The sequence below is a fragment of the Salminus brasiliensis genome, chromosome 5 (assembly GCF_030463535.1).
Source record: "Salminus brasiliensis chromosome 5, fSalBra1.hap2, whole genome shotgun sequence".
NCBI lineage: Eukaryota > Metazoa > Chordata > Actinopteri > Characiformes > Bryconidae > Salminus > Salminus brasiliensis.
In genome coordinates this window covers 12897659-12914504 of record NC_132882.1, presented here as the reverse complement: position 1 = coordinate 12914504, position 16846 = coordinate 12897659, and the positions used below count along the sequence as shown (strand labels likewise).

The window sequence follows — 16846 nt, the reverse complement described above, 5'->3', positions numbered from 1 at the left end:
CCAACGAACACCAGGCTGCAACACAACATAACTGATTAGATACATTTCTTTGGCGTCTAACTGACATCTATCTACTGTAGGCTGCATCATGATCACAGCTATCCATCTACTGAGTCTGGCATGAAGTCAAGCCGATGATCAAGTGTCCAGGATTTTCACAGGGCTATGTGTCCACTCACTGCAGCTACAGTAGCAGGCTTATTTTTTTCCTTCAACATGAACGAAAAGCTCATGTCCTACTTATAATCCATTCTTGATGTATAGAAAGAAGACAAGATAAAGAAAACATGATGAGAGCATCTGAGAAAACCTGATGTTTTTAAAGAACGCAGTGGTATATTTGCATAATAAACTAAAGAAAGTCTGATAGGGGGTGGGGCTTGTGGTGCAGTCGCTGGTCTTGACAAAATTTATTTTGAATTTATTTTACAGGCCAGTCTTGCTATAGGGTGTCATTTTTAAATTGAGTTATGAAATAACTGATGTTTGGGAGACATGCCAGAAGCTCCTCCTTCCAATCTAATGTCCTATAAATTTTCATCTCTACCTTCCATGTCGCATGATTTGGTTTCCACAACCAACCCCCAGCCCTTTCTTGTTCCATTACCTCAGTCATAGCTCTCAGTCCCAGCACCATGTCTCAAAGGGGGTCTGGCCTTCAAGGTCAACGCAGAAGCTGCCTGAACTCCAGTCTAAATGTCTATGGAGTTCCTTCCATCTTACAGTCACACACTCTCCTCCCACACCATAAACATACGCTAAGGGCTTGGTCTGAACTCGCAAACAAATCTTTGTCCAATCCGCCACTTGACCCCTTTAGTAAACATCAGCATGTACACCTACACATTCAGTGTACAGACACTGACCCTCATCCAACAAACTGTGCTGCAATCAGTAATGCAAAACTGCATTACTCAAAATCATAAGGTGTCATCATACAGTAGCACTACTCCATTTCATGAGAGGTTGGAGAAGTTGGTGACCTCAGAAGCTATAGAGGTGAGACGAGATCAGCATGCGGAGATGAATTTCCGATGATGAGGGTAAACAGTACAGTCAGACTTGCCTCAGGGCTGGAGATTACGTTCTCACACTTCCTGAAAATGTGGAAATTTGAGGAGGGCGAAGCCAAATTGCTCTAGCCGTAAAGTTCATTATAAAGCCATCAGCACTTGTCAAAGCTGAGGGACAATTCCATCTGCTCTTCACAAAGCCATTATATATCACAGCAAGTCCAGCACTGTCTCTCTCTCTCCACTCTAATGAGTCTTGGGAGCACCCTAATGCAAGTCTATAAGGGAGAGTCTGACCGGGGCCGGTCTGAATGCTCCTCTAATGGAGCACCGCTACACAAGAGCAGCGGGTGGAGAGCTCCACACCTCTCATAATGCTGACTTGCTCAATCATATCTCCATTATACCGCTGGTGAGGTCTATGAAAGCTTTCTCAGGAGCCCTTACAATTTTTTAGGAGTTTGCTACAGCTAAGGTGGATCAAAGAAGCTAAGAAGGTACCACTGCTTGCATACAGTAGAAACTGAAGTTACTGGATAAAACATCATTGTAAAGTAAAAGAACTAAACAGATAACTTGATCCATTCTAATATTTTCATTCTGTCTTCAGTTTAATGAGCTTTTAAGGCCAAGCTTCTACTCTGTACATAAAGGACATACAGTGGAACAGTGGCATATCATTGAAAATGTCCTTACTTTTGTATTTTTTAATAAAAGAGTTTAGTAGGTAAGCATAGTAAACAGTTTACATTTTTCTGCAATTAACTGGGCTCTCATAAATCCCCTTATGTGTCTTTCTGTCCGCACTTGTTTGTTTGTGTTGCACTTGTGTCTTGTATGCACTGTCTATGTTGCACCATGGTCCTGGAGGAACGTTGTTTCGTTTCACTGTGTACTCTGTATGTAGTTGAAATGACAATAAACCCACTTGACTTGACTTGACTTGACTTAATGGCTATGCTCAAACAAAATTTCGATAACAGCATTCCTAGAAGCACTGGAGTTGTTCTTGGGTCAATATGCAGTCCTAGCTTCTTATTACAGAGATCCTGGAATTCTCTTATATTTTGCCCTCATACGCATGCATGTGTATTCTGTCTCTCTCTCTCTCTCTCTCTCTGACACACCACATACTTACTTTTTTTATTAGTTTAGTTCAGTGGTTAAAATTAGTAAAAGTTTTTCAAAGACATTGTGACATTACAAACATCCGACTATTCAGCCTACAGCAGTTTAGCTCCACCCTTTCACACTGAAGTTATAAAGAGTATTTGCTCGGCAAGCTGCCACTGTTGGGCCCTTGAGCAAGGCCCTTTACCCTCTCTGCTCCCTGGGTGCCCCCGGGTGACCACCAGGTTGGCTGCCCACTGCTCTGGGTGTGTGTGTACTCACTGCCCCTAGTTCACTAGTGTGTGTGTGTTCACTACCACAGATGGGTTAAATGCGGAGGACACATTTCGCTGTACACTGTACAGTGACAAATACATGCACCTTTACCTTTACCTTTACCTTTTCTGTCTCCACTTCTTTTTCAATGAGCTACATTATTGGGAATTGCCTCAGAATATAGGTAATTTACAGTACATGCATCAGTCCTAAAAGCACAGTAATCTAAACAGCCTGTTCAAAGTAACAAGCAGAAATATTATGAATGTCTTTATGAATATTAAGAATGTGTCTACTTGTGGTACTGCTAAGTGATTGAGTCATAATGCTCTTGTATTAAATAACTGTCTTAGTTACTGTCTTTTTTGCCCAGTTTAAATCACATTGTTTACATATTTGCTGAATTTAACATTTTGGAAAAAATAAAACATAAAATATTCCAGAATTTAAGTACATGCCATGTTTAATGTTTCTATGATGAACAGACCATTAGAAATGCTCTAAAATGACTGGACATTTTGGAGATACAGTTTGTCTGCAACAGTTGCAAATGAAGCAACTAAACAGTGCATTGAAATGTGCAGAAGTGTGTTTTTCACTTGAGAAGTCAACTAAATATGTGACCAAAAATGCCCAATTTTTATGAGGCTATATTTTTTACTCCAGACCCAGATTAAGCCTAATTGTAAAGTAAAAGTGTTTCTAATGTGAAACACCACTGTAATCACCACTGAACTGTCCTGCAATTTAGTCCAATATGATGCTTAATCCATATCCAGAAAACTGGCCTTTAAAGTATTGAGATAAATACTGCTGGAATCATCTTGTAAAGTGAGTGAGGGATCCTTCATGTGTCTTCTCCTATGATCTCTTTTATAATCTCAGCAGACCTGCTAAAGCCGAGCTTGCTGAAGCTCACTTCCCTGCACAGTACAGTTTTAGAGTGGAGCTGTACAGTCATGTCTAATGGCAGAGGCCATCAAATGAGCTTGGGTTAGACAGGCTTTTAAAGTCATTCCTAGAGTAATGGGAAATCTGATCAGCTAATACAAAGTGACAGTAAATTACATGTCCCTGACTCAACAGAGGCAGTCTGTTTACATTATGTATCATTATACAGTGTGTGTGTGTGGTGTGCCTGAGGGAGAATACACATGCATGTGTATGAGGTCAGAACAATAAGGGAATTCCAGGAGAGATCTCTGTAATGAGCTGTGGAGCACTGGAACTGTGTTCTCTAGAATGATGGTACTCCATCCAATACATGAGATGAGTTTAGGAGATGGGGATAAGGGGGGATGGTTATTCACCATCCTGAGCCCACTAACATTCTCACTTATCACTCTGTCTCTTTCGCTGAATGCAATTCAACCCTTATAGTAATGCTCCAAAATTTAGTAGAAAGTCTTCAGGGAAAGCCTTGCCTGGGCAGTAGAGACAGTTACTTCAACAAAATACCCTTGATTTTTGGAAGAAACAATGAACGAGCATGTGTCCCAATACTTTTGTCCATATAGTGTATGTAAAGACCATGGTCTAACAAAGTATTTGTGTTTTTTTCAGTGTGCCACAAGAATTAAGCAAGAAAATAGCAGGAAACATGCATATGAAATGTTTTGAATATTACTTATTTTGAATAATATTTCAATATTTTGTTTTCAAATGTCATAATATTCATCCAAACAACTGAATATATTTCTCTGGCTCCAATGTGACCTTTTCTCAATATCACTTTTCTGTCAGTGGCCTTCATTTCTCTATTCTCAACAACTGCTTTGAGTTCCTGAGGCATTTGTTTTTGACACATTACACACATTGCATAGTGTTTCTGTTTCCTTCTGTTTCCTTCTACCTTAGAGACTGACACTGGTACATTCTGGTACTATTAGCAAGACCAAAAAAAAAAAAATGTTTTTTTATTTATGAATTATAATGTAATCAGACTTGTCTGCATGTTTTTTCATGTATTCTTTTGTGTATCTCTAATTAACCTCTTTGTTCATGTGTGAGTGTTTAGTGTGTGTGTGTGTGTGCATACCATGCGTTCGAATGGATCCTGTGTCTGTGCAGCTCGATCGAGCAGCTCGCTGTACTCTAGCTCCTCACATAGCCTCTGCAGAGTGTTGAGTGGCTCGTTGAGCTGCACAGGCATGGCCACCTTAGATAGGTCCTTTCCTATGTTATTCCTCAGAATGTTCCACAGGCTGATGTTACTGGTGTTGGGGCCGGGGGAGGGTAAGAAAGACCGCCGCTGTCCCTGGGGGGCTCCATTCTCGACACATTCTGAAAAGATTAAAAAGGTCAGCATAAGAACGATGCATTATGTAAAGGTAATGCAGACGACATCACTTTGAGATGCTCAAAATCTAAATGCGATGGTTTATGTTTTCTTTCTCTTCTATGTTTTAGTTTTAGTTTAGTCTTTTGTTGGTTTCTGCTTGTTGAAGACTTGCATTTGCATCCTGCTCCCAAAGTTACAGTTGCTAGGTTACACTCGGGTTCAGAGAGAAAGATGCAGGGTTACACTTGGGTTCAGAGAGAATGTTGCTGGGTTACACTCGGGTTCAGAGGGAATGTTGCTGGGTTACACTTGAGTTCAGACAGAATGATACTAGGTTACACTCACGTTCAGACAGAATGTTGCTAGGTTACACTCGGATTCAGAGAGAATGTTGCTGGATTGCACTTGGGTTCAGACAGAATGTTGCTAGGTTACACTCGGGTTCAGACAGAATGTTGCTAGGTTACTCTCTGGTTCAGACAGAATGTTGCTAGGTTACTATCTGCTTCAGACAGAATGTTGCTAGGTTACTTTCGGGTTCAGACAGAATGTTGCTGGGTTACACTCGGGTTTAGAGAGAATGTTGCTTGGTTACACTCAGGTTCAGAGAGAATGTTGCTAGGTTACACTCGGGTTCAGACAGAATGTTGCTAGGTTACACTCGGGTTTAGAGAGAATGTTGATAGGTTACACTCAGGTTCAGAAAGAATGTTACTAGGTTACACTCGGGTTTAGAAAGAATGTTGCTAGGTTACACTCGGGTTCAGACAGAATGTTGCTAGGTTACACTCGGGTTCAGAGAGAATGTTGCTAGGTTACTCTGGTTCAGACAGAATGTTGCTAGATTACTTTCAGGTTCAGATAGATTGTTGCCGGGCTACATTCGGGTTTAGTTAGAATGTTGCTAGGTTACATTTGGGTTCAGACATTGCCGGGTTGAACTCTATTTTGTCCAGTATACAGGTGGGGTCAATTTTAGAATGTTGTTGGGCTATAACTGAGTCAGACCTTATTAAAGCTAAGTAAGTATAAGAGAAAAGTCTCTGAGGTGTGAAAGAGTTGGTTCTCGTCTGTCAGGGTAATATTCATCTATACTGTGTTTGGCTTGTCACTGCTTATTCTGAATGAACAAACTTTGTATTGTACTTAATGTCGGATTGGCAGGATAACCAAACCAGAGGCAGAACAAAAACCTCAGAGGCAGTCAAAACCTTACCTGAGTTGAGCCTCTCGTTACGGGCCTCACTGCTGAAGTTGTCCATGGAGACGTTGTCGCTGATGTCACTGATGTACGAGTCATCCTCTGAAGGCTTGTGGGACAGAGAGCACACCCTCATTACAGTCTGTCAAATGAAATATGTCTGAACACCTTCCCTTCACTGCAGGTTACTAAAACCCCTGAGGATGAGTGATCTTTCTGCCCCCTTATGCCATCTCCATTATACATGGATGATATGTGCATTTGCATGAGAGTAAGAGCAAAAGAGAGAGAGAGAGGGAGAGAGAGAGATGAAGAGAGAGAGAGAGAGTGAGAGAGAATCTCTCGGGGGATGACAACAAATTTTCACTTTGCTCTGTGGAGGGGTATTTTTAGAAGAAGGCAATTAACTCCATTTTCACATTACTTCTGCTACTGGAACTGCTCGGGCAGGTCTGCCCTAAGCAAAAAAAATATAAAGGAAAGAAAATAAACGGAAGAGAGGAGGAAAAAGAGGGAGGCGTAGAGGGAGGGGGAACAGAGAGTGAAGGAGAGAGAGGGACAACAGACCAGAAACCTGCCTACACACTACTCCAAACATTACATTTAAGTTCATGAGTCACACATCCACATCAAAGCTGGGAAAGTAAAGGGAAAGAGGTGGGGGCAGATAGTGGCTTCAGAGAGAGAAAATGCGGAAAGAACGTCATCCCATAAACAATACGAGAGTGGGACAGCCACAGTGGTGCAGAATGAGGCCACTGCCATATCAGACAGACCTTACTGAACAAAATGGCTCAAATCATAGACAGTGTGGCCAAGACTCTCACCTCATTCTCAGAAGAACTTGCTGACAGTAAGACTTCCTGTGCATCAAAGAACTCGGACAGCGATTCTGTAATGGACGTGCGACTCTCATTGGACATCTGGTGGACGAGAGGACGGGCACAGTCCGTAGAGTCCTGGTTCTGAAGGCACAAGTTATAATAAGTAACTTATAGTAAATTAATAAGTAAGTAAGTAAATAAATAAATAAATAATCACCACCACCATTTTATCATTATCACATAGTGCCTGGAAATGCTCTTTTTTTGGAAAGTTTATGTAATAGAGATGCTGTGACATAAAACATATGTCAGTGACATTTCTTAAAATAAGGAATATATTGTATCATAATTTACAAAATGAAAAGGAAGAAAGCATACCGTTACTGTCACAGACAAACCTTCTACATGTGACAGATAACATAAAAGGATAACAATAACAAATTACAAATAAAATAAAAACACATTATTATTATTATTACTACTACTACTACTATACCTATGATTATTATTATTATTATTATTATTATTACTACTACTACTACTACTATACCTATTATTATTTTTATTATTATTATTACTACTACTACTACTACTATTACTATACCTATTATTAGTATTCATAATAATACTGCTATGGTATAATAATAATCCAAAAAACAACAAAGATTAATAGTTTTAATCTAGATTAAATATTTTTAAATATGTGTATAAATATTCACAAATATTTGTATGAAAAAAGAATAAAATGAGGCTCATAGAGAAATGCAGACATGCATGTATATGACTGTTAGACAGCATGACTACAGCACACTGAATAAACTACTCCTCAGGCAAACACCCAGAATAACAAAACACAACAAGATATAGTTTTGATCAAAGCAAATGTCCAGTTAAAATCACAAAAACAACAAAACCAAATAATTACTCTCTTTCCCTTAAAGATGAATAGATGAAATGCAGCCAAATCCAATTAGCAAAGATTTCAGTCACACCATAGTTCCTGCTTTTAATCAGGATAGAAAGCCATGAGCTGGTAGCACAAGCCAAGCTAATTAGTGGAGACGAAAAGTGTTGACTCAACTGTTGATTCAGAAAGTCAGCTGCTGACAGACTTATCCCACAGGAAATTGTAGTGATAGCGTATTTGGATGTATGTTTTTGTGTGTGGGAGGCTTCTTCCATGCTCGGGCGTAGATGTCAAGAGACTTCATTAACTAACACCAACTTAACTAACTCTGCAGAATCTGTATTCATGACATTCACACTGAAGACTTCCACAGAATGGATATGAGTGCGCCCTAAATTAAAGTAGACAGCACTTCTAAGTTTGAGTAAAAGTAACTGTAACCAACTGTGTGAAGGCAAGAGGTAAAAGCATCTACTTTTTAACATGCTGGTTAATGAGGACTGCACAAATTAAAAAAAATATATTTTAGTTTAAAGCAGCAGTATGCAGTAATTGGTCATTTTTGCTCCTGAGCTCCCCCTACAGTTGTGGAGAGTAATTCACTTTTACACCACTGCTGTAAATAGAAAATCACACTTTGAGCTCCCCCTTATGGACAACTATACACATGCATTTCTTGACAAGCTGACATTTGAAGTGAAAGAAGTATGTGGACTAAGCCGGTAGAGTAATATTACAGGACTTTACATAGATATGGCTTGGGTTATGCAGCGCTACACAGTTCTGGCTAGAGGTCTCATGCAGCTTTACCAAAATTACATAGTGCAGTTAACAGAATTCCAGCTTTTAAGGCAATGGCAGAGATTTCATTCTCCCTACTACAGGATTTGTGGTGCCCCAAAATTATATTTTTAGATAAACTTGTTGTATAATGTTGCTATACACCTGAATAACAAGCCCATGAATAATAATAAAAAAAAGTTAAAAAGATGAAATTGATCACAGACAAGCAGACAAGAATAGAAGAAAAGAGAAGGGTAAAGGAGGGCTTTGCATTTACATGTGAGCAGCAGCAGGAATGGATCAAAGGAATACTCAATCTAGTTTTTGTCTACCACATCTGTAGCCTATACAGATGTGGCAGATTACATTTATAATATGCAAATTATACTTCTAACAGAAGCCAAAAGGGTAGATGGTGAAGCAGTGATGGTGCAGTTCCCACACCCACCTGCAGGGGGCCAGTGCTGCAGTTTTTAAGGGCATTGGGCTCTGAGATATGCGACTCAATGTGTATCTTGCAAAGGCGCTCTCTCAGATCAGAATTCTGTGCTAAAGCCTGCAAAAGCAAAGAGCAAACAGCAACCAGCACACACACAACTTACACACAGAACAAGCAGTTGTCTAAAGACTGATGAATATTCTAGTGCAGATCAGTCAGAGTGAATGAGTTTTAAAAGTCACATAACAAAAGTTTGCGAATCCTGAATCTGAGTCTCTACAACACACAACACAGAGGCTTTAGAGTTCTCTCCGAGCTCTCAGGATCCTGCTTCAGGCCTTTGCTCTCACTCACAATACAGTTCTGCTTACAGTGGGGGACATTCTACAACAAAATGACTCAATGAGGAAGATGAGTCATTTCAATGTGAAATTACTGGAATTAGCACATTGTGCTGCATGTGAGGCATGTGCTCCTGTGAAAATGGTATTGTTCTCAAGGATTTAATAAAAGCACTGCATAATGTGAATTCACCCCTGAACCACTGAACGAACAGGTAATGCTGTTAAATCAGTATTGTTTCAAGCCTTCGAAACACTTATGCGCCTCTGTATCTATGTCCAGTGATGTCTAGGTGTTTACTAAACAACAAACTTACACATAAGACATCTGAGCAATGGACATCCCAACTCCTTTTATTAGATACATTAGATATAATGTTTTAGATACATATGTTTTTGCTTCCCCATTTTTCATCAAAATCCAATTTTGACAATTCAAATTTTTGAGATTAAGTCTTTCTCAAGATTGGACTGATTGTGTTAAAATAACTGCTTTATGTTTTAGTATTTTGACTGATTATGTTGAAATTGTTGCTTACTTGTATAGGACTTTACTATGTAGAAATAAAAGATTATTTTTCTTCGTTTTATGATTTTGACTGACGAAGCAGAAATAATGACATGGCTCTTAAGAGTTTGACTGATAATGGTGAAATAATGGCTTTATTCTTTATGATTCAGATTGATTATGATACTGTTTTAATTGTTCAAAAAATACTGTTGTTATACTTACAAATTAAAAATGGTCAGTAAAGAATTATTATTTTGGGACAATAAGTCATTATATTGAGATAATAAGTCAAAATAACAGCCACTGCTGTTTTGGTTCTGTGCTGAACCGCTTAACTGTGCATCGTTCTGAACTGAAACAGTCATTTTTCTGCTCTGTGCATCTCTCTCTAGTTAGTAACTGATTACAATGAGAAACTTCCTCCTTGCTTTCACTTCATGCTCTCAAGCCTCACACATGAATCAAGCACACCAGAAAGGCGCTTGGTTAGTGCAGTGCAATGAAGAAAGAAAAGTAAGCTAAGAAGGTTAGAAGAGAAAGTTCAGAGAGCTGCTACAAAAGCAGATGTAGAAAACAAGCCTGCGGTAGGAGCAAGTTTATCTGTGCGTGGGTTTGTGTGTGTGGAGTGTGCTTACAGCAGCCAGGGCGCTCTTCAGTCCCAGCAGCTGTGTGGACGGTGCAGGACAGGCCTCTTGCTCCAGCATCTGCCTCAGTCTCTCCTTCTCTGTGGTCAGTGAGCTTAAGGCGGACTTCATACTAGTGTGCACTGAAATCACAAACACGGTTAAACCCCTTTACCTTGTGTGTCTGTGTGTGTGTGTGTGTGTGTGGACAGCTAAATAAATGTTTGGCTTTTCTGTTTAGGTCTCAGAGTTGGCAATAGTACACAAGTCCCAAATATAGGTAAAACAACATATGGTCACTTTCATGCAAAAATCTGGTATCTCCAAAATGCCAACTTTATAGGAGAAGGAAAAACATTCCTAGCTTTCAATGAAAGTCAATGTAAAAAGATTTTATTCCAGGTCATTTTGGAGCATTTCTATTAGTCCATTTATTAAAATGACAAATGGAGATCCAATGTTTTTGCATGACATCAACAAAGGTTTCCATAAAACATTGTTTGGTTAGTTACTTTGGTTAGTTGAAATGTAAGTATAGTATAAAAGAACATGCTCCTAAATGTACTTAAAGTTTTTAATTACATTTTTATTTCTATTATTTCTTTTTTCGATGGGGTGGGGTGTTCAGGGAGCAACAGTGTGTTAGTTAGTGGTTCATCACATTAAATATTTAAATGGTTTTCATGAAGACTATACTATAAATGAATAATATTTTGCACAGATTACATAATCGAAGCTCAGCTCTGTTTAGGTTTCTACCCAAACCAAAGCTTTCACAGATTTAGATTTGCTAACAATAGTGTGCTTGATTAGATGTGTGATTAGAAGCTGGGCAAATAAAAAAGAGGTAAATGAATTGAAAGTTCTGTTCTGAAACTGTAGTGAGGAGAAGTAAAAAGCTTGAAAGAAATACTCAAGTAAAATACAGATATCTCAAAACTTTACTTCACTTTGTACAGTAACAAAGTACTTATAGTTCATTACTTCCAATCTCTATTTAGGTCTTCCCCTCCATTAGGCATTCATCACAGTGGGACGTGATCCAGAAAAAAATGGATGTAAAAAGGTCATTTTTTCAAGGGGTTTGCTAATGTTCGGCACACAGACTGGTTTTTATATCAGCGTCGGAACTCACACCCTTATCAACCACTGAATTACTGCACTGCGTTCATAAAGGAGGAGAGAATACGCTTCCTTGATCCTCTTCATTAATTCCATGCCTGAAAGACCCAGCAGCATGAAGTACAAATCAGACAAAGTGCCCTTCACCTACACTTATCACACAGGATGTCCGATCAGCCACACTAATGCAGACTTTTATATAGAAATGGACCTTTTATAAATATGAGACGAGTCTTATCTCAGTCTTCTGGTGTTATACACGAGCAACCTATTATTAGGGTTCATTAGGTTTATTAGAAATTCAGCTTGCAGCTAGAAGGTTTGGATCAATTAAAAGGAACCCTGGCGTGTTTGCTCTGTGTGATTGCTCTGTAACATGGAGTGAGAACGCTGCCATTCAAGACCTAATATGAAGTAAATAAGCAGGCTGAGACCCTCTGAACAGGTCGGCCGTGATCTGCTTCCAAATGAACTGTGGTGTGGTTCAAATACAGTGTAAATGTAACACAGATTTAAGAGGCCAAACACATGAACCATCATTTTCTCTCTGTGTAGCTGCTTTGGCCTCTAGACTACGCTTCTGATGCGGTTTGGATGTGTGGACGTGTCTCATCTCTTCATGAGCTCTGAATCGATAATTATAGAACAGATAGTTTTAGTTTTAGAACAGACAGACCAACAAGACACACATAACCCCACAAGCTCAGTTCCTCAGTTCTTAGAGTTTGTGTTGATATTTTTGCCTTCATCAAAGTATGCCTGGAACTCGATCCATTGTTTCTGTTCCGATACAGATACCGATACCAATACATAAACTTTGCAATGCCATTGTTGAATTAATAAACCATATACCTCACCATCTGGGAGAGACCTAAGGCGTCAGGATTGACGTAATCATTACTTTACTAACTTTGTAAAACAAACAAATGAACACAGATGAACCCAATTCATGTTTATTGGTCACTAAAATTAATAACTGTGCTGCACCTTGGCACAGTGTTGTCTGGCTCAGGACTTTTATTCTGAAAGCTAAAGAGGAGCTAGCAGCTCCTCCCTTCTCAGTTCTCCTTATATGGAAGACCATCTAGATAACTCGCTGATAGTTGATGACAGGGCATGCTAGTTAGATAGGGGGAGTCTTGTTGTTGCTATGATACGTGTCTTTAGGTTACTCTAATTCTGGGTTATGAAGCCTAGAAAGTTTGGTGAATGGTTTGGTCCTTTGGATCAGACTAATTATCCAATACCTGATCCAGCTATTTTTGTTAGTATCTGGGCCGATATCCAATCCTAGTATTGGATCGGTGCATCCCTAGCTATACTGCACCAGATAATTACTACAGCTATGGGCAAATACCATCTCTGCAGCTGCTCCATGTTAAACCACACAGAAATACACACTAGTCCAGAACACAGGACCTTATTCCTGTATTTTCTTGCTTGCACCTGCCCCAGACAGAGAGAATATTCTAACGTTGTCATGGTTTGTTTTGATGCATTTCTGTGTGAAAACAAACCAAACCAAACCAAGGGGAAAGTTACAAACTTGTTAACTGATTTGGACGAAAGAAAAAACAACTATAGGTGTGAAAACACCCTTAGAATGCTTTCACACCTCCCTTGTTTGGTCTGGACTAAAATAGCAGAGGTGAAAGGTGCCTTAGAGCACAGTCTGGACCAAAGGGCCAAAATTAAATCAACTGTTTTAGATGGTTTGGACTTTTGGACCAATTGCAAGAAATTGAGGCAACTCATGACAGGATGTAGATACATCAGTCAAAGTTCTTTCAGGTGTGAAAATACCCGTAGGAACACACACCTTGTACCCAAACTCGTTGACCATATTTTTAGATATGCCACCCATAAAGGTGCTCTATGTAGGTAAACTGATTGTTCGCCTGTTGCAAATATTGTATCCAGCCTCTGCCCCACCCATTAACAAAAAAGAGCCTTTAGGGGTGGGCAATAAAGGTTGGAGCCCAGAGCAGTTCACAGATTTCCCTACCAAACCTGGCAATTAACAGGTGAGATGAACCAGGTGTGCTTGCATGGAAAAACGTGTGTAGGAATCTGGCCCTCCAGGGCTGGAACTGCCCAACCCTGATCTAGAGAATGCCTAATACAAACTGTACATGAAAATGTATGAGCTTTGGTCTCTACCAACAACAAGGTTGTCACTACTGTGCTGCAGCGGTATCGCAAAAATATTGCAATGACATTTCTTTCCCCAAATCGTGCTGCTCTAGTCCTATAAAAAGCACTGACTGAATTTTAGAATGCTTGTGTATATGGTAGATGTACATGGCCAAAACGACCAAAGAGTGGACACCAAAACAACAGACTAGAACCAAAACAAGACAAAGCCCATGTAAATGTTCCGTCTCTACTGACAGCTGTTTCCCTCAGAGAGCTAAAGGAACCAGACTGGAAGAACTAGCCCTGTGAGCGTCAGCCCAGCAGGTGTCTGCTGCTCTGCTGCTCGTGACGGGGTGTCTCAGACTCGGAGGGGCTGCCTATCAGGTGGAAGAGGGCACGTTTAGAATTCTAATGGAGAGAAACTGTGACAAAGAATTTGTAATCAACAGCTGTTGCTCATTACCCAGCGCTGGCACATTCTCCTGCTTCAAGAACCACTGAATCTTCTGGCCGCAGCATTTCCCTTGCAGATGTGCAGGTTGGCTTGCTAAAACTGTATTGGGAAACACAGCTAAAATACAGTAAATGAGGCACTCACAATTGTTGGCGACACGACAGAAGTCTTCCTGCAATTTGGACACATCTATGGGCAGATCAAGGGGCTCTGAATAACTCTTGTCATTGGTCAGATCTACACAGGAGAGGTTAGGATTGGACGCGTGGAGGCGGATGGATCCTGATGAGATGCAGCTGGGAACCTGAAGCAGAAAGAGAACAGAAGAGACATTTTTCATATCTCACATACTTCCATGTGACAAAGTTAACTGGCTGTTGTAACCAACAATGAAGACAGGATAGAGCTCTTTTAAAGTACAGTACAAAACACTGCAGCATGTGAGAAGCTCTAATTTCACATTTTCACCTACTTTACTGTGCCCAACATGGACATGTAAGCAGTCCAACTAGTAATGGAGGTAAAATTTAGTGAGTTAAAGAGGGAAAAGGCAAAGTCTCTGAGTGTATGAGGTGCCAGGTATGAAACGGTTAAGGGCAGACTGGATGACCCATGAGAATGCCAACAGAACACTCAGAGGAAAATTCAATCATTTGCTGGAAGACTCATTTGCGTGTTGCTGCTGCTATGAATATCTGACTTTGAGGGAGCCTTCGCTGTGGTAGGGGCTGCATATTAAGCTTCCATCCAGTTTGATTCAATCCACTCAGTTCTACAGCTACATTCGAGGTATGTTAAGGTGCTAGGAGAGATGAGGTACTTGAAAAGATGATTATGAGCCATATTTGTTAAAGAGATCAGTATTAAAGAAGGTAAAAATGTGCACTGATCAAAGTGAGCATTTTAATCACTACAAAAAATACATAAGCAGCTCAGACTACCTTACACACCTAAAACTAAGGGCTACAAAGGTGCTACTCCAGAAAGAACCAGAGCTGTGAGTATGAAGAGCCTTTACATTGGTAAAGAACCTTAACATTGACTTCTTTAAACCTTTAATTTTTTTTTACACCTATATCTCTATATCTCTTTTACGATAAACGCTCTTTATAGAACCAAAAATGCTTTTTCAATGGCATCGCTTAACGAACCCTTTATAGCTCTCTTTTATTTAAGAGTATAACTAAGTTAAAACAACTGCCAGTAGTGGGAGAACCTCCTGTTCATACATGCTTAGCTCTTTCTGAAGCAGCTGCCCTAATGACCCAGTTCTACAAACTGCTAAAACTTTAACTATCTAGTTTAGATCATCCACCTCACAAGAGTAAGCAGAGATGATTACTGTGTGTATTCTGGGTCAAGAAGTGTGCTGGCAAGATTATATCTGACCCCTCTCACTCCAGACATCACCTGTTCCAACCACTTCCCCCAGGTAGAAGACTAATCAAGAACTAATCATAAATGTTGATCAATATGGCCTTTTCATAGCATGTTATAACAATACTGCAAGCAGTAGTAGTTTTTTGGGGTATCTGGCATATGTACATATTCACATACACTATACTATATGGACAAAAGTCTTGGGACACCAGCTTGTTCATTGTTTCTTCCGATGTTCTTTCAGGATGTTAGATGGTCACCACCTCACTTTCATCCCCAAATCTTCAACCCCTCCTAAAAGTACTGGATGGAGCACCATCATCATTCCAGAGATCACAGTTCCACTGCTCCACAGCTCAATGCTGGGGGGCTTTATACCCCTCTAGTCTAGTAGTCACTCCTTGTATTAATCATTAGTGCCAATAGGTTCATGTTTGTCTCCTCAAGAGAGACCTATTCTATTGGTAATACTTCTCTACAGGGACTGGATGAGCTGCATGGGTGCATTTGTACAACTGAAAGTAGCGGAATGCATTAATTAAAAGGGGTGTCCACAAACATTTGAACATTTGGACATATAGTGTAATCTATTTTATGGTCCATAATAGGTTTGTATATACTTCTGTCTTTTCTCCCCCTGGAGAAGTCTGTGTTAATGTGTAGTCTGTTTACTATGTTACACATGTGTACTGACCAACATACTTGATGAACTAGTAAATCTGGCTCTAATTCTGAATCCTTTCATGCTTTTTCAGATCGCATAACAGTGTCATGTTCAACAGTATTACTACTTTGAAAAGCACAAAGCTATTACTGTTGGTACAAGCTTCATGAGCCACTCTCCTCTAATTAAATATTGACCTCCAACGTTTTACACAACAATTCACTGAACATGTTTCTGATCAATGAGCAGTGATATAGTCCTCCCCAATTACAAAAAAAAACCTGTGTGAATAAATGAATACCTGCAGTGTTGTTTTGGTATCTTTGCTGTAGTTTTTGGAACGCCATTTCCTGGGAGGCCTTTTCTCTTTCTTTGGGCTGTCATATGCTGAAGCCTGTAAGAAGAGAGAGACAAGTCTTTGCACCAAAATAATACCAAACAATACCAGAACCTGTGACATTACACCCAGCACTAGACTTAAATAATAACAGTCTATAAATAGTGTCACTTGCGGAAGGAATGCATTTCTCAAATTTACATCAGTTTGTTCCACCAATGTTGGCCAGAGATAAGGAAAATGCATTCTTCAGAGTCACACGTCCGCTGTTAATGGCAATTATGTGAAAATAATTAGATTTGCTGAACCAATCTCATTTTGTCGTCGTTTCTAAATTTAGATTGCAAAGGTAAAGGTGTTTTAAGTGCTGCTTCAAGCTTATTGAACATATCAGAACTCTAGCACTGCTGACTGAGAGCTTAAAGAGCTGAAAACCACAAACTT

The 16846-nt window shown here is 39.7% G+C and overlaps 1 protein-coding gene across 2 annotated transcripts in view; it reads right to left on the bottom strand.

Annotated features, from left to right (window-relative positions):
* Positions 1-16846, bottom strand: part of osbpl3b (oxysterol binding protein-like 3b) — a 78845-nt gene that overhangs the window by 13244 nt on the left and 48755 nt on the right. Inside the window, exons 9-15 of one of the 2 annotated variants that reach the window (XM_072679417.1) lie at positions 16367-16459; positions 14166-14325; positions 10322-10452; positions 8844-8951; positions 6709-6846; positions 5897-5990; positions 4438-4682 (exon numbers count right to left, since the gene is read on the bottom strand). In XM_072679417.1, coding sequence (XP_072535518.1) covers positions 4438-4682; positions 5897-5990; positions 6709-6846; positions 8844-8951; positions 10322-10452; positions 14166-14325; positions 16367-16459 — 969 coding nt within the window. The remainder of the gene's footprint in view (positions 1-4437; positions 4683-5896; positions 5991-6708; positions 6847-8843; positions 8952-10321; positions 10453-14165; positions 14326-16366; positions 16460-16846) is intronic. The other variant, XM_072679418.1, reaches the window with a different exon arrangement.